The sequence below is a fragment of the Trichechus manatus genome, unplaced genomic scaffold (assembly GCF_000243295.1).
Source record: "Trichechus manatus latirostris isolate Lorelei unplaced genomic scaffold, TriManLat1.0 scaffold00034, whole genome shotgun sequence".
NCBI lineage: Eukaryota > Metazoa > Chordata > Mammalia > Sirenia > Trichechidae > Trichechus > Trichechus manatus.
Window position 1 is genome coordinate 18,907,907 of NW_004443970.1, and position 21,792 is coordinate 18,929,698.

Below are 21,792 nucleotides of genomic sequence, written 5' to 3' on the forward strand. Positions count from 1 at the left end.
GTGGCTGGTCTTTCAGAAGGCCAGGACTTTCTTCTGAGGCGCTTCTGGGTGGACTGGAACCTCCAGCCTTTCAATTAGCAGCCGAGTACTTTAACCATTTGCGCCACCCAGGACTCCAGAATCTTGCTTAAGTTGCCATTATGTGTTCCCAGTGAAAATAAACAAAGCATTCTTTAGAAACTACGGCAGTATAGGCTGGAATATCTGATTCTGTGGCAATAGATATACCATCCCAAAGATCCCTTTTCCAAATATCAAATATCTGGCCGTGTGAAATTTATTGCACCTTGTGATACATGCTGTAAAATCAGTTTATAGACATGGGTAAAAGTTGTATAATGGAGAACTGCTGATTCCCTGCTTCTCACCCCCATCCCAGCAGTTTTACAAGGTCTTCTCTTTCACTAGACCAAGAAAGATGCAAGTGTTGAGACGGAGTATATGAAGCAGAAATATGAAGAAGACCTTCGTAAAATCAAACATCAGACAGAAGAAGAGAAGAAACATCTCAGAGACCAGATAGTGAAGCGAATGGAAGACTTGGTGAAAAAGCACACGGTAGAAATCAAATCAGTTCGCTCATCGGTGGAAGCAGAAAGGAAGAAGCTGCAGAAGGTGAGCTTTCCTTTGAGAGATAACTGTATTCATCTCCCAGGGAAGCTGTAACAAAATACCACAAACTAGGTGACTTCAAGCAACAGAAATTTATTGTCTCACAGTTCTGGAGGCTAGAAATCTGAAATCAGAGTGTCAGCAGGCCCATGCTCTCTCTGATGGCTATAGGGGAGCATCCTCCCTTGCCTCTTCCTAGCGTCTGGTGGTTACTGGCAATCCTTGGTGTTCCTTGGTTTGAAGATGCATCACTCTGTTTCCGTCTGCATATGGCATCCTCTCTATGTGTCTTTGTCTGTGTCTCTGTGTCTCTTCTCCTCTTCTTAAGTGAACATCAGTTGAATTAGGGCCCACCCCGAGGACCTCTTCTTAACTTGGTTGTGTGTACAAAGAACATTTTTCCAAATAAAGTCACATTTGGGGTACACACTTTAACCTATAACAGATACTGTTCTGTTTCTTGTTCTTTTCTCCCACCTCCTACCTTTCCATTTTTGTGTCTTCTTTCCTTCCTGAAACATTTCCTGAGCTCAGGCTGTGAGCTGGCCCTAAGCCAGTTCCACACAGCTGAAAGACACAGTCTCTGCCAAACTCAGGTCACACAGTCAAAGGAGACAGGGAGACAGACACCCTTAAGACCACGAGACAGTTGGATGTGGAGTTATTGACGGGGTGGATTTGTTTCATAGGAGTGTTTAATTTAGGGAAATTTAACTCCGCAAAACAGAGAAATAACATGAACCAACACTCAGGCCTGGCAGACTGCTTGCATCCAAATCCCACTTCCGCCCCCTCCAGCTCGTGACCACTGGCAAGTTACTCAACCTGGACCCCTCCAGAGGGAGATTCTGCATGCCTCAGTTCCTCATTTGTAAAACAGGTTGATAATAATAGCACCTCATAGAGTAGCTGCGAGGATTAAATGAAATAATGCATGTGGGGAAAAAAATGTATCAGAGAGTCTGGGATATAATAGCCACTAGGTGTTGTTTTTGTTGTTAGGTGCCATCAGGTTGGCTGCAACTCATAGCAAACCTGTGTACAATAGAATGTAACAGTGCCCAGTCCTGCACCATCCTCATAATTGTTGCTATTTTGGCATATTTCAAGTGCCTTCCAACCTGAGGGGCTCATCTGCTGGCACTATATTGGAAAATGTGCTGCTGCCATTCATAAGGTTTTCCCTGGCCAATTTTTTCAGAAGTAGACTTCCAGGTCCTTCTTCCTAGTCTGTTTTAGTCTGAATGCTATGCTGAAACCTGTCCACCACGTGTGACCCTGCTGGTATTTGAAATATCGGTGGCATAGCTTCCAGCCTCATAGCAACATGCAAGCCACCACAGTACGACAAACTGACTGATGAGAGGTGGTGGTTGTTGTTAGCTGCCACCACGTTGGTCCCCAAATCATGGTGGCCCATGCACAATGAAACAGAACACTTCCCAGTCCTGCACCATCCCCATGATTGGTTGCAGATCACACCATTGTGATCTATAGGGTTTTCATTGGCTAATTTTCAGAAGTCGATCGTTAAGCCTTGCTTCCTAGTCCGTCTTAGTCTGGAAGCTTCACTGAAACCTGTTCAGCATCACAGCAACTACACAAGCCTCCACTGACAGGTGGGTGGTGGCTGCGTATGAAGTGCATTGGCCGGGAATTGAACCCTGGTCTCCCGCATGAAAGACAAGAATTCTACCACTGAACCACCACTGCCTCATGCATAAATGCAGGTAATTAATCAGTGGTTTGCCAACATAAGAGAAGATGCTCAGCCTCTGTGTACTGTCTCAATCCCCTGCAAAGAGGGGCAGCTTTCTGCTGAGAAGGAATGCAAAGCCTCATCTCTCATGTTTGCTGGGAAAAGCAAACAACATGTGAATGTTTTAAGAAAAGAATGAAGTGTAAATCAACTGTATTGCAAACATAGATGGAATGCTTATTTAATTATTACAAGAAAGCCTCTTTATAATCCAAGAACCTGCAATATCAACCTTGAGTTTTCATTGAAAGGCAGTCATAGATCATGAGTGTTATGTGGTGGGTAAGAATAGTGGGTACTCAATAGATATGTGCTAGATAAATGAATGAAATCATGGAAGACACAGACTAGTCCTGGGTTCAAGCCCTGACCCTTCCACTAGCTGTTTGAAACCTGATTTCTAAAATAGGGATAAATACTTATTTTGAGGGCTTGTTATGTGGAATAAGTACAGTATTATATGTAAACACTTACCTCAGTGCAGAACATGTAGTGAAAGTTCAATAAACAGTAGTATTATTAATTACCATGTGTATTGGGTGACATGTATGATAACAATATTTAGTGTCCACTGTACACCAGGCTAAGGAGCTCTGGTGGCACAGTGGTTAAGCACTCTGCTGATAACTGAAAGGTCGGCAGTTCGAACCCACCAGCTGCTAGTGGGAGAAAGATGTGGCAGTCTGCTTCCTTGAAGATTTACAGCCTTGGAAACCCTATGGGGCAGTTCTCCTCTGTCCTACAGGGTCACTATGAGTTGGAATTGACTGGACAGCAACAAGTTTTTAATGGGTTATACACTGGGCTGGTAAAGTATGTTGTTGTTGCCCTTTGAGTTGACTCTGACTCATAGTAACCATTTAGGACAGAGTAGAACTGCCCCACAGGGTTTTGAAGGCTGTAATCTTTACGGATGCAGACTGCCACATCTTTCTCCTGCAGAGCAGCTGGTGGGTTCATACTGCTAACCTTTCGCTTAGCAGCAAGAGCTTAACTGCGGAGCCACCAGAGCTCCTTGGTAAAGTATAGGGTCAGCAAAAACGAAGGAAACCCTCAGTGAGATGGACTGACACAATAGCCACAAGAATGGACTCAAACATACCAACAGTCATGAAGATGGCACAGAATCAGGCAATGTTTCATTCTGTTTAGGTAAGGTCACCATGAGTCGGAGCTGACTTGAAGGCCACTAACAACAATACATCAGGCACTTTATATATATGAACCCATTTAATCATCCCAGCATTTAAAAAAAAAAATGTCTGTTTATATCCCCATTTTAGAGATGAGAAAACTGAGGCTCACAGATACTCTGTAACAAGATAGTGAGTGGTGGAGCTGGAATTCAAACATCAATAGCCTGACTTGAGAGCCGAGGGTTTCTTTACCCTGCACTGTTTAGGAAGCTCTGTTGAAAGCGTTTCCCTCCCCCGGAGCTGCGAATGCTCTCAGACAAACAGCGTGACACTGAAGCACTCTTTCCACCAGTGGGAGGGGCAGTAGCTCTCCCAGAGCTAATGGGTTGCCCTGGTAACCTGTCAGCTGCACCTGACTCTGAATCTCTGAATGTGTAAATCCCACTTCAGCTTTATTCAGGGGGCATGAGTCCGTTTGGGAATGAATTGCATAGAACTAAATTGTGTTCCTACTTTTTTAAATTTTTTGCTCATTTCTATAAGCTGAGAATATAAATTAGGCTATGCAGACTAAGGGAAGGTAAAGGCTTAAAGAGGCCTCAAGTCTATAATTCATGGACTGAAAATAGACACTGCCTTCCCCCTTAAAGTTAGGAGCACACTATTTCTCTGAACCCTTAAGTATGGATAGATTGTCAGCCCTGGTGGCACAGTGGTTAAGCACTCGGCAGCTAACCCAAAGGTCGGCAGTTCGAACCCACCAGCAGCAACGTGGGAAAAAGATGTGGCAGTCTGCTTCCATAAAGATTACAGCCTTGGAAACCTTATGAGGTAGTTCTGCTCTGTCCTATAGTGTCGCTATGAGTCAGAATTGACTAGACAGCAGTGGGTTTGGTTTTTGTTTTTTCTGAATGCTAAACTAGTTAAAAAAAAAAAAAAACAACAACCAGACCAGGTGGCATTGAGTTGATTCCGACTCATGGTAACACCATGTTTATCAGAGTACATCTGTGCTCCATAGGGTTCTCAATGGCTGTGATCTTCGGAAATAGATTGCCAGGACTTTCTTCCAAGGCACCACTGGGTGGATTCGATCTGCCAGCCTTTCAGTTAGTAGCTAAGTACTTAACCATTTGCACCACCAAGGGACTCTGGATGCTATCTTATCCTCAAGAAGACACTACCAGAGGTGGGTGGGAGTTGGGGTGGAGTTTTCCTCTTTTTCTGTCTACCTTCCTTATCTAAGGGTATTAGACAATATTATTACTTAATCTCGAGAGACAGAACAGAGTACACTTCCTATACAGTAGTTTTACTTATTCATTGTTGTTGTTGAGTTGACTCTGACTCATGGCAACCTTATGTGTAAAAGAACAAAACATTGCCAAGTCCTGCGCCATCTTCATGATGGTTGGTATGTTTGAGTCCGTTATTTTTGCCATTCTGTCAGTTCATCTCATTGAGAGTTCCCTCACCTTCGTTGGCCCTCCACCTTACCGAACATGATGCGCTGCTCCAACAATCAGTCCCTCCTGATGACTCATCCAAAGTAAGCCCTCATTAGCACTTGAGTATGTTGATTCCTAGGGAAAAGATGGGAAGCAAAGATTTATTGAGCACTTCCTGAACTGGTCCCTGTGCCAGACACTTTTGCATTCCATATCTCGTTTGTACCACTTAAGTATCACAGGGCAGTTGAGGCAGAAAAGGAACTTAGTGAAGGTTAATGAGTAGCTCCCTAAGAGACCGGGACTAGGCTTGGCAGCTACCCAACCAGGAATAATGCCCTAAATCTGCTACAGAACTGGGGAGGACACCTCAGCCTCCACTTCAAGCCCAGACCTTACAGAGCTGGTACCATCAATGGCCTGTATGTTGCACAAGAACTTCACTGTCTAATAGTGCAGCCACTAGACACCTGTGGTCATTTAAACTTAATTACAATTAAATGCAATTAAAAATTCAGTTCCTCAGTGGCACTAGCCACATTTCAAGTGGTCAGTAGCCATATGTGGCTATTGGCTACCATACTGGATAGCCCAGCTCTGGGAGAATTCTATACATTGAAAAAAAAAAAAACCCGCTACCATGAAGTCAATTCCAACTTATAGCGACCTCATAGGGTTTCCAAGGCTGTAAGTCTCTACGGAAGCAGACTGCCACATCTTTCTCCCACGGAGCTGCTGGTAGTTTTGAACTGACGGTTAGCAGTAGATCACTTTAACCACTGTGCCACCGGGGCTCCTTAAATTAGCTACATTATATTCTACTACATTTCCATCATCAGGAAAGTTCAGTTGGTCAGTGCTGCTTTAAAACCACAGGCCCTGCTGCCCCTGAAAATTATGGCTAACACCTCTTGCCAGAACAGATTTTACATAATTCCTGCTTGTCCATATCACTGGCTTCTCCTTCAAAATCCAGGAGAGGTGTGTCTGATTTGTTGAGCCTCAGTCATGTGCCCATGGCTTAGTTGCAAGGGAGTCTGGGAAGGTGAGAGTAGCATTTTCAAGTTCTGTGGTGGAGGGGTGAGGCATTGGTGGTTCAGTGATAGAATTGTCACCTTCCATGTGGAAGACCTGGGTTCAATTCTCAGCCAACGCACCTCATGTGCAGCTAGTACCCGCCTGCCACTGGAGGCTTACGCGTTGTTATGATGCTGAACAGGTTTCAGCCAAGCTTTCAGGCTAAGATGGACTAGAAGGAAAGACCTGTCAAGTTACTTCTGAAAATCAACCAGTGCAAGTCCTGTGGATCCCAATGGGCTGATCCACAACAGATCATGGGGATAGTGCAGAACCAGGCAGTGCTTTGTTCCGTTGTGTGTGAGGTCCCCATGATTGGGTCCCCGTGGTGGGAGGAGGGTTTTGATGCATCCAATGGAGACCTTCCCAAGCATGCTAAGAAGGAGGGGGAATCAGATGCTGGACAGCAAAAAGGAATCATCCCCACTAGACAATTAGATCCTCACCTCAGCCCTGTAGGCAGGAGTTGTTTTCCTATTTCACAAAGGAGAAACGTGGGAAATTAAATAACTTGAGCACACATCTATAGTGTGAATCAGGCCTGTCTAACTCCAAAGCCAGTAACTTTTGCCCTCTACCAGTCTATGTGGTATAGCGCATTGCACATCTGGCCTTAGGAGGCCAGAGTTCAGGTCCTCACTCTGCCACTATCCATTTACTGTTTATTTACTGTTGATTGGATGCCTACTCGGTGCTTAAAATCCCTGGGTAGAGCAAACAGTTAATGGGCTGAACTGCTATTGGAAAGGTTGGAGGTTCAAGTCCACCCAGAGACACCTCAGAAGAAAGACTTGGCGATCTATTTCCAAAAACCACACATTGAAAACCCTATGGAGCACAGTTCTACTCTGACATACATGGGGTTGCCTTGATGGCAACTAGCTACTAGTTACTCAGTGTTTTGAGCAAGGCAGAGTTACGGAAATCAGGCTTGTCCTCAAGGAACTCACAGTCTGGTAGGGGAAACAAGACTTTTGCACACATAACCAGAATCAAGTCAGTGTGTGATAAGCGCTGCTCCTGAGGGAAGCAGTCTCACTTTAAACCTTAAATAAGTCATCCCAAACCATTCTGAACCTCTGTTTTCTAATTATAAGTAATAAATGTGCATGAGATGATTTCCTCAATTTTTTTTCCAGCTCTTTATTTCTGTCACATCCAAAAATACTCTGGGTTATTTGGGACCTTTCAAAATATCTTTTTTGTTACTGGTTCCTAATTCAGTTCCTTTGTGGTCAGAGAACACACTTGATCATTTCATTCCTTTTAAACATGTTGAGGTTTGTTTTATGGCCCATAGATGGTCTATCTTGGTGAATGTTGCATGTGAATGTCATTTCTGCTACTGTTGGGTAGAGCGTTCTATAAATGTTAGTTAGGTCGAGTTGATTGATAGTGTTGTTCAAGTCTTTTATACCCTTGTTGTTTTATTTATCTATTTTTTACTTTTTCTGTTGACTGTTGAGAGAGGAGTATTGAAATCTCGAATTTAAATTGTGAATTTTTCTATTTCTGTGTTCAGTTCTGTCAATTTTTGCCTCATGTATATTTTTAGAAAGTTTTTTTATTAGGTACAAGCCCATTTAGGATTCTTATGTCTTCTTGATGAATTGGTTCTTCTTATCATTTACAGAATATTCCTTGTCCTAAAGTATACTTTGTCTGATAAAAATACAGCCAGTCCAGCTTTTTATAGTTAGTGTTGCATGGTCTGTTTTAATCATTCTTTTACTTTTAACCTATCTGTGTGTTTCTATTTAAAGTGCTTTGTGGTAAACAGTATATAGTTGGATCTTACTTTTATTCAGTCTGACAATTTCTCTCTTTTCTAGGGTATTCAGACCATTTACATTTAACGTAATTCAGTATGTCTGGGGCTTAAGGCTACCACCTTGTTGATTTTTTCTACTTGTCACATCTTTCCCCCCGCTCCTTTTCTGCTTATTTTGGATTTGTTGAGTATCTTTTTGTATTTCATTTTATCTCCACTATTGACTTATTAGCTAGGCCTCTTTTTTGTAGTAGTAGTTGCTCTAGGATTTATAATATATGTCTTTAACTTAATCACAGTCTGCCTTCAAATAATATAACACTTCGTATATATGAATCTTACAACAATGCCTTTCCATTTCCACCTCTGATCTGCTGCTGCAATAACATGTTTTACTTTTACATATGTTACAAACCTCGCAGTACATTGCTTTTTTATTTGCTTAAATGGTCAGCTAGCTGTATTTTAGAAAAACTTTTGAAATGAGAAAACATGTATATACCATTTCTACACTGTTCATTTTTTTGGCAGATTCAAGTACATAACTATTATTTTTCTTTGGCCTGAAGAACTTCCTTTGTAGTACGTCTGCTTACAGTAAATTCACCTTTTATTTTTCTGAAAAATATTTTTATTTTGTCCTCATTTTTTGAAGGATATTTTTGTTGGGTATAGAATACTAGGTTAACTTTTTTTTCTTGTAGTACTTCAAAGATATCACTCAGCATCTTCTGGTTTACATTTTCTTCTAATAAGAAGTCAGAAGCCACACTTGTATTTTCCCCCCGTCTGCATAATGTGTTTACCTCCACCTCTGGCTGCTTTTATGATTTTCTGTTTACCACTAGTTATCAACAATTTGATTACAATATACCATAATGTGATTTGTGTGTGTGTGTGTGTGTGTGTGTGTGTGTGTGTGTGTGTTCTGCTTGGAGTTCATTCAACCTCTTGGATCTGTGGGTTTATAGCAATCATTATAATTTGGAAATTTTAAAGCCATTATTTCTTCAATTTTTTCTGATTCCTCCTTTCTGATATTGCCCCACAGAGCATTGCAGCTCTGTTAATTTATTTTCAGCATTCTTGTCTCTCTATGCTTTAGTTTGGATAGTTTCTATTGCTTTGTCTTCACTCATCTTTTCTTTTGCATCATCTAATCTTTGAAGCTCACTTAATACATTTTCCATTTCGAATATCATACTTTTTAGCTCTAGAAAGTCCATCTGATTTATTTTTATAGTTTCTGTTTCCTCATTATGTTCATGTTTTCCTTTAGATTCTTGAGCATGTTTATGATTGCTCTTTTAACATCCTCATCTCTGTCATTTCTGAGTCTTTTATTTTCTATTGACTGATTTTTCTCCTGATTATAAGTCACATTTTCCTGCTTCTTTGCATGTTGACTAATTGTTATCGGATGCTGGACATTGAGAATATTAAGGTGTTGGAAGTCTAGATTTTATTGTCTTCCTTTTATGAGTGCTGAGTTTTGTTTTGGGAGACAGTTAAATTACCGGAGATCAACTTCACTCTTTCCGTGCTTGTTTTTAAGATTTATTAGGGTGAATCAAGAGTTGCGTTTGCACTAGTGCTAGTTTAGCCCTACTACAGAGGTGCGAGAATTCCTGGGTGGTGCAAACAGTTAATGTACTCAGCTGGTAACTGAAAGGTAGGAGGTTCAACTCCACCTATAGGTACCTTGGAAGAAAGTCCTGGCAATCTACTTCCGAAAAAGCAACCATTGAAAATCTTATGAGCACAGTTCTACTCTGACATACATGGAGACTCCATGGGTAGGAATTGACTCAATGGTAACTGGTTTTTACTAAGCTGTAACCCATCTAGGAGCCAATACCCCAGGTACTGACTAGTATTATTCCTAATGCTTTGTACTAAATGAATCTTTAATTTGCACCATGAACTGTGTTGTTGTTGTTAGGTGTTGTCGAGTCAGTTCCAACTCATAGTGATCCTGTGTACAACAGAACGAAACACTGCCTGGTCCTGCACCATCCTCATAATCATTGCTATGCTTAAGCCTATTGTTGCAGCCACTGTGTCAATCCATCTCATTGAGGGTCTTTCTCTCTTTCACTGACCCTCTACTTTATCAACCATGAAGTCCTTCTCCAAGGACTGGCCCCTCCTGATAACATGTCCTGCTCGGGCCCTGCCTCATATATACTACTTCCTTTTAATGGTAGATTGGTGCTGTGCAGTCCAACTTTATGGCTTTGTGGGTCAGACAACACCAAGTTCATGATGGGCAACTCAGGCCACATGGTGACTTGATGGCCCATGGTTAAGCATCCAGTCTCTACTAAGGCCCAGTAACAAGCCAAAAGCTGTTTCTCAAAAGGAAAGTAGTTATCCGCAGAGGATGGCAGGGCTTTGCTCCAAAATCCTAAGGATCTGTGTGGTGATTCACCAGTAGGGGCCTGCCAAAGACTCCAAACAGCATCACTGTCTGCAACTGACATTTCAAACACCATTGGATCAGCTAGATCATATGGCCCAAGTGACAGAGCAGCTTGCATGGCAGCCTGAACCTGTTGCAGAGCCTTCTCTTGTTCTGGGCCCCATTCAAAACTAGCAGCTTTCCAAGTTATTTGATAAATAAGTCTAAGCAGACACCCAAATGAGGGATATGCTGCCTCCAAAATCCAAAGAGGCCTACCAGGCGTTGTGCCTCCTTTGTAGCTGTAGCAGGGCTGGAAGCAACAACTTATCCTTCATGTTAGAAGGAATATCTCAATATGACCCACACCACTAGACCCCTAGAAATTTCACTGAGGTGGAAGGTGCCTGAATTTTTGTTGAGTTAATTTCCCACCCTCCAATATGCAAATGTCTTACCAATAAGTCTAGCATCATTGACACTTCTTCCTTACTAGGCCCAGTCAGCATAATGTCATCAGTGTAATGGACCAATGTGACATCTTGTGGAAGGGAAAGGCAATCAAGTTTTTTGCAGACTATATTATGACATAGGGCTGGAGAGTTGATATACCCGTGAGGTAGGACAATGAAGGAGTATTGCTGGCCTTGTCAGCTGAATGCAAACTGCCTCTGTTGGTCCTTGATAACACATATAGAGAAAAAGGCATTAGCCAGATCAGTAGCTGCATATTAAGTACCAGGAGATGTATTAATTTGCTCAAGCAGTGAAACCACATCTGGAATAGCAGCTGCAATTGGAGTCATTCACCTGGTTAAGTTTTCAGTAACCCACTGTAATTCTCCAAGATCCATCTGTTTTTTGCACAGGTCAGATAGGCAAGTCGAATGGGTATGCGGTGGGAATTTCCACCCCTGCATCCTTCAAGTCCTTGACGGTGGCAGTAATCTCTGCAATCCCTCTAGGAATACAGTATTGCTTTTGGTTTACTACTTTTCTACGTAGAGGCAGTTTTAATGGTTTCCACTTAGCGTTTCCTACCTTAATAGCCCTTGCTGCACGTGTCAGGGATCCAGTGTGGGTGTTCTGCCAGTTGAATATGGACTAGAGTATGTCTGTTCCAATTATTCATTCTGGAACTGGGGAAATCACTACAGGATGGGTTTGGGGACCCACTGGACCCACTGTGAGACAGACATGAGCTAAGACTCCATTAATAACCTGACTTCATATGCCCTCACTCTGACTGGTGGGCTACAGTGCCGCTTTGGGTCTCCTAGAATTAGTGTCATTTCAGAGCCAGTATCCAGTAACTCCCTCAAAGTCTTATTATTTCCTTTTCCTCAATGAACAGTCACTCTTGTAAAAGGCCATAGATCCCTTTGGGGAAGGCTGGAAGAAAGATAAACAGTATAAATTTTTGGAAGTGCAATGGGTCCTTCCTCAAGAGGACCCAGCCTCCCCTTCATTCAAGGGGTTGTGGGTCTGTAAACTGGCTCAGGTATGGAAATTCCTTGAGGGGCCATGATTGTCTATTCTAGAAATTCATGTTAGACTGCCATTCACTTGACCTACAATTCTTCTGCTCATATAGGTCAAGTAAATATTTAGTAGATTCCCCGTTTCACTCCTAGGGACCCCATGACTAAGACGCCAATGCCATAAGTCCATATAAGTCAGACTGTTCTGATTACTGCTTTGACTCGGTTGTCCATTATGGTAACCACACCCACCTTGTTTTTGCCGATCGAGTGCCACCATTTGGCCCCTACCACCGTGGGGTCCAATCAACCCCATTGTAGTTAAGTGTCTTAATTCAGTCAGGTCAGTTTCCACTGTCAAATCTGACTTACATAAAATAGCAATCACAGCAGTCTTCAAGGATGCTGGGGCTCCCTTCACAAATTTCTTCCTCACCATTGTGGTAAAAGATGTGTCCTCTGGGCACTCCATGTGTGGGTCTGTGGGTCTGTGGGTCTAACCTGATAAATCCACTCTAATATGCTAATTTCCCAAAGCCTTTGGATACCTAGTTCTACAGTATACCAAGGCAGGTCTGATACTTCAACTTGATTTAGTGTAGTCCACCGCGTAATCCATGATTCAGTGACAAATAAACTATTAGATTCTTTCCTAACCTCTCAATCTGAAACATTGAATGAAGAATCTGTTTAGTGAGCCCATGTCAATAAACTCAGACTAATCTAACTTTATGTTCCTTACACCTTTATCCCACACCCTTATAGCCATTCCCACACATATTCCCCATGTTTCTGTTTGTACATATTAGAAAAGTCAAGGAATTCTTTTGGAGTATAGCCTACCTCTTCCTGGGACACACTTCATACTTCACCTTTCGAGGCTCGCTAGGACTTAAGTCTAGGTATAGGTCTAGAAGCAAAAATGGGTGGTGGGCCCATGTTCATTGCAGCACTGTTCACAGTAGCAAAAAGATGGAAACAACCCAGGTGTCCATCAACAGACGAATGGATAAACAAATTATGGTATATCCACACAATGGAATACTACTCAACGATAAAGAAAAATGATGAAGCTGTGAAACATCTTATAACATGGAGGAATCTGGAGGGCATTATGCTGAGTGAATTTAGTCAGTCACAAAAGGACAACTATTGGATAAGACCACTATCATAAGAACTCAAGAAAAGGTTTAAACACAGAAGACAACATTCTTTGATGGTTACAAGGGTGGGGAGGGAGGGTGAGGGTTATTCACTAACGAGATAGTTGACAAGTATTATCTTAGGTGAAGGGAAGGACAGCACACACTACAGGGGGAGTCAGCACAACTGGATTAAACCAAAGCTAAGAAGCTTCCTGAATACAATCAAACACTTTGAGGGACAGAGTAGCAGGGGTAGGGATCTAGGGACCATGCTTTCAGGGGACATCTAGGTCAATTGGCATAACAAAGCTTATTAAGAAAATGTTGTGCATCCTACTTTGGTGAGTGGCGTCTGGGGTCTTAAAAGCTTGCAAGCGGCCATCTAAGATGCATCAATTTGTCCCAACTGCCTGGACTAAAGGAGAATGAAGAACACCAAAGACACAAGGAAAGTATTAGCCCAAGAGGCAGAAAGGGCCACATAAACCAGAGGCTTCATCAGCCTGAAGCCAGAAAAACTAGATGGTGCCCGACTACCACCAATGACCACCCTGACAGGGAACACAACAGAGAGTCCTGGATGGAGCAGGAGAAAGTTGTGGTGCAGAACTCAAATTCTAGTAAGAAGACAAGACTTAATGGTCTGACTGAGACTGGAGGAACCCTGGAAAGCACGGCCCCCAGATTCTTTAACAGCCCAGAACTAAAACAATTTCCAAGGCCAACTCTTCAGACAGAGATTGGACTGGACTGTGGGACATAAAGTGATACTCGTGAGGAGTGTGCCTCTTAGCCCAAGTAGATACAAAAGACTAAACAAGCAGCTTCTGTCCGGAGGTGAGATGGGAAGGCAGAGAGGGTTAGGAGCTTGTTGAATGGACATGGAGAATCAGGAGTGCAAAGGAGGAGTGTGCTGTCACAGTATGGGGAGAGCAATTAGGGCAACATAACATTGTATGTATAAATTTTTGTATGGGAGACTAACTTGAAATGTAAACTTCATCTAAACTACAACAATAAAAAAAAAAAAAACCCTGAAAATAAATGGGTGTTGGGGATGTTTTCTGAAAACATTCATCAGTGTCTTGTTAAGTGTCTGCCTCAGGTGATGCCCCAGGCAATGACTCGGACACCTTCCAAGGGGATGACTCAGACAAAGGCTCTTCAGACACAGCTGGGCTAATCTTATCATATGCAGGTGGAGGGGCTAATAGTTTTACTGGGTAGGGTGGCTCAGCAGACAAGGATGGAGTAATCACTTCAGATGGGAGTGAGAGGGCAGGAGTGATTCAAAGGAACTTTGGGCTCAGTGTCCCCAGCTTCCTGATTGTCTGCCCATATGTTGCCATCCCAAGTTTCAGGATCCCATTTCTAATCAATCATTGACCTCACTTTAACTTCAGACACTGTTATGGACTGAATTGTGTCCCCGAAAAAGGTCTGTCAACTTGGCTAGATCATGATTCCCAGTGTTGTATGATTGTCTACCATTTTGTCATCTGATGTGGTTTCTCTATATGTTGTAAATCCTATTACTATGATGTAATGAGATGGATTTGCGGCAGTTATATTGATGAGATCTACAAGATTAGTGTCTTAAGCCAATCTCTTTTGAGATATAAAAGAGAGAAGTGAGCAGAGAGACATGGGGACCTCATACCACCAAGAAAGCAGTGCTGGGAGCAGAGCGTGTCTTTTGGATCTGAGGTTCCTATGTGGAGAAGCTCCCAGACCACGAGAAGACTGATGACAACGACCTTCCTCCAGAGTCGACAGAGAGAGAAAGCCTTCCCCTGGATCCAGCGCCCTGAATTTGGACTTCTAGCCTACTGGACTGTGAGAGAATAAACCTCTCTTTGTTAAAGCCATCCACTTGTGATATTTCTATTATAACAGCACTAGATGACTAAGACAGACACCGTTCGAGTTTGGGAATTCAGTTGGTGGTGTAATTCAGCCACTCTTACGATAAGACTCTGGGTTTGGTTTTTGGCAGTATCAGCTCTGTTACTACAAGAATTAAGGCTTTCTTTCAGGGTACAAACGGCAAATTTGAGGTCATTATGCAGCACTTGAGCTGTGACTCTGAAGCCCTGAGCTCATCTCTTTCTTTCACCACTTTGTCTAGTGAAAGTAGGACCAGCTAACCAGCTTCATTATACTTCTCATTCTGACAAAACTGTAGAAAAGCATCAACCGTGTGATCACCCAGAGCCTTGCCTGTCACCAATACTTGATCTGTTGGTGGTGATATTTTGTATATTTCTATTGCCACCTCATGCCATGGATCAGCAGTGCCCTCTTTACTACTGGAGGCAGAGTCATCAACATCTTTAAAGCTAATCAGACTTCAAAACCAATTTAGAAAACTCATTCTTACAATTTTGTTTCTCTAGACCCACTTTTGGAACCAAATATCTTAGGCTGGGTTCTATGGAAGCAAAACCAGTGATGCATGTATATATATGTATATAGATGTATGTATATATGTCTGTATATATAGACAGAGAGAGAGATTTATCTCAAGGAAATGGCTCATGTGCTTGTAGAGGCTGTCAAGTCCCAAGTCCATTGGTCAGGTATCAGGCTGGAGGCTTCTCCTGACTCGTGTAGCTGCAGGTGCTGATGAATCCAAGATCAGCAGATCAGATGGCAGGCCAGTGGCTCACAGGCTGCAGAAGGTGACAAATCCCAAGATCAGCAGGTAATCTGCTAGCTCAGTCCCAAGAAGCAGAGGTCAGATGATGAAGAGCCAGATGCAGGATCCTTGCTAGAACACCCATTTATATACCGAAGGCAGGTCACAACCCCAAGGAAACTTCCTTTCAATTGATAGGCTGCTCATAGCACATCTCATCGTGGAGTTGATTACATCATTACCTAACTGCCAAATTACATCATTACAAAACTGCCAGACAGTATCACAACTGCAAAACCACTGAGAATCATCACCCAGCCAAGTTGACACTGAACCTTAACCATCACAGTAGCATTCAGGCTGTACTTCTTCCAAGACAGATGTGTTTATTCTTCTGGCAGCCCATTGTATATTCAATATTGTTCGCCAACATTATAATTAAAATGCATCAGTTCTTCTTCAGTCTTCCTTATTCATTGTCCAGCTTTCATATGCCTGTGAGGCAATTGAAAACACTACAGCTTGAACTGGGAGCATCTTAGTCCTCAAGGTGATATCTTTGCTTTTTAACACTTTAAAGAGGTTTTTTGCAGCAAATTTGTCCAGTGCCATGGGTCGTTTGATTTCTTGACTTCTGCTTACATGGGTGTTGATTGTGGATCCAAGTAAAATAAAATCCTTGACAACTTCAATCTTTTCTCCATTTATCATGATGTTGCTTATTGGTCCAGTTGTGAGGATTTTTGTTTTTTTAATGTTGAGGTGTAATCCATACTGAAGGCTGTAATCTTTGATCTTCATCAGTAAATGCTTCAAGTCCTCTTCACTTTCAGCAGGCAAGGTTGTGTCATCTGCATATCACAGGTTGTTAGTGAGCTTTCCTCCAATCCTGATGCCCCATTCTTCATATAGTCTGGCTTCTCACATTATTTACTCAGCATACAGATTGAATAAGTATGGTGAAAGGATACAACCCTGACACACTCCTTTCCTGACTTTAAACCTCTTGGTCTATGTACAGTTTCCTCATGAGCACAATTAAGTGTCCTAGAATTCCAATTCTTTGCAATGTTACCCATAATTTGTTATGATTTATACCGTTGTTACCGCAAAACTCAGCTCTGAGCCACCTGCCCCAAAAGCCAATACTGAGACAAGGGTGAAGTGAGCAGCAAGAGTGTTTTATTGTGTATCGATATATGGGAGACAGAGGGGAATGAGCTACTCCAAAATCTGCTTTCTCCTCTGGAGGCCAATCAGAGGATTTTATCGGGACAGGGTCAGGGTCCGAAGTATCTGTGGAATGTTAGTTCCCCTTTGAAGTGGACACAGTGACCTCGTTCCAGACATGCTGACCTTCTGCGGGTATTCTTGAAGATCCTCTGACACCATCCTGGTTTCAGTCACAGGATGGTTCCTTAGTTCAGTCATCTCTCCTTCAGATTTTATCACTTGTTGTTCTACCTCCCGAAAAGGAACTTAGGTTAATTTTTAAACTTTTATAAAATCATGGGAAAACAGGAGGCAAGAGAGAAGAAAAATAGATCAGAATCATAGGAGCATGCAGAAGCGAACTATGCAAGCTATGCATTAACAATACCGTAATACCCAGGACACTAAAGGCCTACACAGCTGACAATAAATGTGAAATTCCCATGCAGCCTCTTTCACAGTCAAATGCCTTTGCGTAGTCAGTAAAACACAGGTAAACATTTTTCTGGAACTCTCTACTTTGAGTCAGGATCCATCTGACATCAGCGATGATATCCCTGGTTCCACATCCTCTTCTGAATCCGGCTTGAATTTCTGGCAGTTCCCTGTCGATATACTGCTGCAACAACTTTTGAGTGATCTTCAGCAAAATTTTACTTGTGTGTGATAGTAATGATATTATTTGATAATTTCCACATTCTATCAGAGCACCTGTCTTTGGAATGGGTACAAATATGGATCTCTTCCAGTCGGTTGGCCAGGTAGCTGTCTTCCAAATTTCTTGCCATGGACAAGCAAGCACCTCCAGCACTGCATCCATTTGTTGAAACATCTCAATTGGTATTCTGTCAATTCCTGGAGTCTTGTTTTTCTGCAGTGCCTTCAGTACAACTTGGACTTCTTCCTTCAGTACTATCGGTTCTTGATCATATGCTACCTCCTGAACTGGTTGAACATAGACCAGTTCTTTTTGGTACAGTGATTCTGTGTATTCCTTCCATTTTCTTTTGATGCTTCCTGTGTCGTTTAATATTTTGCCCATAGAATCCTTCAATATTGCAACTCAAGGCTTGAATTTTTTCTTCAGTTCTTTCAGCTTGAGTAATGCTGAGTGTATTCATACGTTTTGTTTTTCTATCTACAGGTCTTTGCACATGTAATTATAATACTTTACTTTGTCTTCTTGAGCTGCCCTTTGAAATCTTCTGTTCAGTTCTTTTACTTCATCGTTTCTTCCTTTCACTTTAGCTGTTCTGCGTTCAAGAGCAAGTTTCAGAGTCTCTTCTGATGTTGATTTTGGTCTTTTCATTCTTCCCTGTCTTTTTAACAACCTCTTGCTTTTTTCATGTATGATGACATCCAACAACTCATCTGGTCTTCAGTCATTAGTGTTCAGTGCATCAAATCTATTCTTGAGATGCTCTCTAAATTCAGGTGGGATATACTCAGGTCGTACTTTGGCTCTCATGAACTTGTTCTAATTTTCTTCCACTTCAACTTGAATTGCATATGAGCAATTGATAGTCTGTTCCACATTCGGCCCCTGGCCCGGTTCTGACTGATGATATTGAGCTTTTCCATTGTCTGTTTCCACAGATGTAGTCGATTTGATTCCTTTGTATACTATCTGGCAAAGTCCAAGTGTATAGTAGCCATTTATGGTGTTGAAAAAGGTATTTGCAGTGAAGAAGTCAATGGTCTTGCAAAACTCTATCATGCAATCTCTGGCGTCATTTCTGTCACAAAGGCCATATTTTCCAGATACTGTTCCTTCCTCTTTGTTTCCAGCTTTTGCATTCCAGTCACCAGAAATTATTGATGCATCTTCATTACATGTTTGATCAGTTTCAGACTGCGATATTGAAGGATTCTATAGGCAAAATATTAAACAACACAGGAAGCATCAAAAAAAAAAAAAATGGAAGGAATACACAGAATCACAGAAGTTGGTAAAAATCTTCAATTTCTTTATCTTTGGCTTTAGTGGTTGGTTCATACTGCCATTATGACCCAGCATTTTCACTTCTAGGTATATAACCAAAAGACTTGAAAGCAGAGACTCAAACAGAGACTTGTACGTCAGTGTCCATTGCAGTACTATTCACAGTAGCCAAAAGGTAGAAACAACCTAAATGCCCATCAGCAGATGAATGAATTAACAAAATGTGGTACATACATACAAAGGAATACTACTGAGCCAGTGGGAGAAATGAAATCATGATATATTCCCTGAAGTCTTCTTAAAACCAAACCGTAGTTTAGCTTAACTAGTAAAAATGTCTGCCTTCAACATTATGCTCTTTTAATAACTATATGGGATCAAAGTGACAAAAGTAACTCAAAAGATTCAATAGGAACCTCAGAGAGCAGCAAATTTATGTTAATCGAGGAGGAACAACTCAGAAAGGAAGGGTGAGAATGGTTGCACAACTCAAAGAATGTAATCAATTGTCGCTAAATGGTATATGTAGAAACTGTTGAATTTGTGTGTGTTTGGTTTGTGTATATTCTCAGCAACAACAAAATAAATAAATTCTGTGTGGAAATTCAGTCAGGAAATTTAAAAAAATAAGACTTCAGAGGACAGTTTTGGTTTAATGTTTAAAGATTATCTCAGGGCAATAGTTTCAGGGGTTTATCCTGCCTCTATGGTTCTAGAAAGTCTGAAGTCCATGAAAATTTGGAATTCTGTTCTCCATTTTTACCCTTTTGATCAGAATTCTTCTATAGAACCTTTGATCAAAATGTTTAGTAATGGTAGCTGGGCGCTGTCTTAGTCATCTAGTGCTGCTCCAATAGAAATACCACAGGTGGATGGCTTTACAAAGAGAAGTTTATTTTCTCACAGTCTAGTAGGCTAAAAGTCCAACTTCAGGGCATCAGCTCAGGGGGAGGCTTTCTCTCTTTGTCAGCTCTGGAGGAAGGTCCTCATCATCATCAGTCTTCCCCCAGACTAGGAGCTTCTCTGCGCAGGAACCTCGGGTCCAAAGGACGTGCTCTGCTCCCGGTGCTTCTTTCTTGGTAGTATGAGGTCCCAATTCTCTGCTTGCTTCCCTTTCCTTTTATTTCCTACAAGAGATAAAAGATGGTGCAGGCCACACCCCAGGGAAACTCCCTTTACATTCGATCAGGGATGTGACCTGGGTTAGGGTGGTGTTACAATCCCACCCTAATCCTTTTTAATATAAAATTATAATCACAAAATGGAGGACAGTCACACAACACTGGGAATCATGGCATAGCCAAATAGGTAAACAAATTTTTGGGGGGACACAGTTCAATCTGTGACATGCACCATCTAGTTCTTCTGGTCTCATGGCAAAGGAGGCAGTTGTTGGAGACAATTAGCCATACATTCCATTTCCACGAATTTCTTTTTTTAATTTTTTCCCTTACAAAAATTTATGCATACATTGTTATGTGACTCTAGTTGCTCTCCCCATGATTTCCCATGATTCCTCCCCGATTCCACATGTCCATTCAACCAGCTCCTAACCCTCTCTGCCTTCCCATCTCACCTCCAGACCGAAGCTACCTGTTTAGTCTTTTGTATCTACTTCAGCTAAGAGACACACTCCTCACGAGTATCACTTTATGTCCCACAGTCCAGTCCAATCCCTGTCTGAAGAGTTGGCCTCGGAAATTGTTATAGTTCTGGGCTGATAGAGAATCTAGGGGCCATGCTTTCCAGGGTTCCTCCAGTCTCAGTCAGACCATTAAGTCTTGTCTTCTTACTAGAATTTGAGTTCTGCACCGCAACTTTCTCCTGCTCCATCAGGGACTCTCTGTTGTGTTCCCTGTCAGGGAGGCCAATGGTGGTAGTCGGACACCATCTAGTTCTTCTGGTCTCAGGCTGATGAAGTCTCTGGTTTATGTGGCCCTTTCTGTCTCTTGGGCTAATACTTTCCTTGTGTCTTTGGTGTTCTTCATTCTCCTTTAGTCCAGGCAGTTGGGACAAATTGATGCATCTTAGATGGCTGCTTGCAAGCTTTCAAGACCCAAGACGCCACTCACCAAAGTAGGATGCAGAACATTTTCTTAATAAGCTTTGTTATGCCAGTTGACCTAGATGTCCCCTGAAAGCATGGTCCCTAGATCCCTACCCCTGCTACTCTGTCCCTCAAAGTGTTTGATTGTATTCAGGAAACTTCTTAGCTTTGGTTTAGTCCAGTTGTGCTGACTTCCCCGGTAGTGTGTGCTGTCCTTCCCTTCACCTAAGATAATTCTTATTTACTATCTAGTTAGTAAATAACCCTCACCCTCCCTCCCTTGTAACCATCAAAGAATGTTGTCTTCTGTGTTTAAACCTTTTCTTGAGTTCTTATACCACTGGTCTTATCCAATAGTTGTCCTTCTGTGACTGACTAAATTTACTGAGCGTAATGACCTCCAGCTTCCTCCATGTTATAAGATGTTTCATGGCTTCATCATTGTTCTTTATTGTTGTGTAGTATTCCATTGGGTGGATATACCATAATTTGTTTATCCATTTGTCCGTTGATGGGCACCTAGGTTGTTTCCATCTTTTTGCTATTATGAACAGTGCTGCAGTGAACATGGGTATGCATGTATCTATTTGTGTGGCAGCTCTTATTTCTCTAGGATATATTCCAAGGAGCTGGATAGCTGGATCATATGGTACTTCTATTTCTAGTTTTTTAAGGAAGTGCCAAATCAATTTCCAAAGTGGTTGTACCATTTTACATTCCCACCAACAGTATATAAGTGTTCCAGTCTCTCCACAACCTCTACAACATTTATTATTTTGTGTTATTTGGATTAATGCTATCCTTGTTGAGATGAGATGATAAACCTCATTGTAGTTTTGATCTGCATTTCTCTAATGGCTAATGATTGTGAGCATTTCTTCATGTGTCTGTTAGCTGCCTGAATATGTTCTTTGGCAAAGTGCCTGTTCATATTCTTTGCACATTTTTCACTTGGGTTATTTGTCTTTTTGTTGTTGAGGTTTTGCAGTATCTTGTAGATTTTAGAGATTAGACGCTGATCAGATTTGTCATAGCCAAAATTTTTTTCCCAGTCTGTAGGTTGTCTTTTTACACTTTTGGTGAAGTCTTTTGATGAGCATAAGTGTTTGATTTTTAGGAGCTC

The 21,792-nt window shown here is 41.8% G+C and overlaps 1 protein-coding gene and 1 non-coding gene across 2 annotated transcripts in view; one reads left to right on the top strand and one right to left on the bottom strand.

Moving 5' to 3' along the window:
- Positions 1–21,792, top strand: part of FAM184B (family with sequence similarity 184 member B) — a 179,895-nt gene that overhangs the window by 69,215 nt on the left and 88,888 nt on the right. The window contains exon 5 of the mRNA XM_012555189.2: positions 409–615. Coding sequence (XP_012410643.1) covers positions 409–615 — 207 coding nt within the window. The remainder of the gene's footprint in view (positions 1–408; positions 616–21,792) is intronic.
- Positions 2,255–2,325, bottom strand: TRNAE-UUC (transfer RNA glutamic acid (anticodon UUC)). Its single transcript has one exon. It is a non-coding gene; the product is annotated as a tRNA-Glu (tRNA).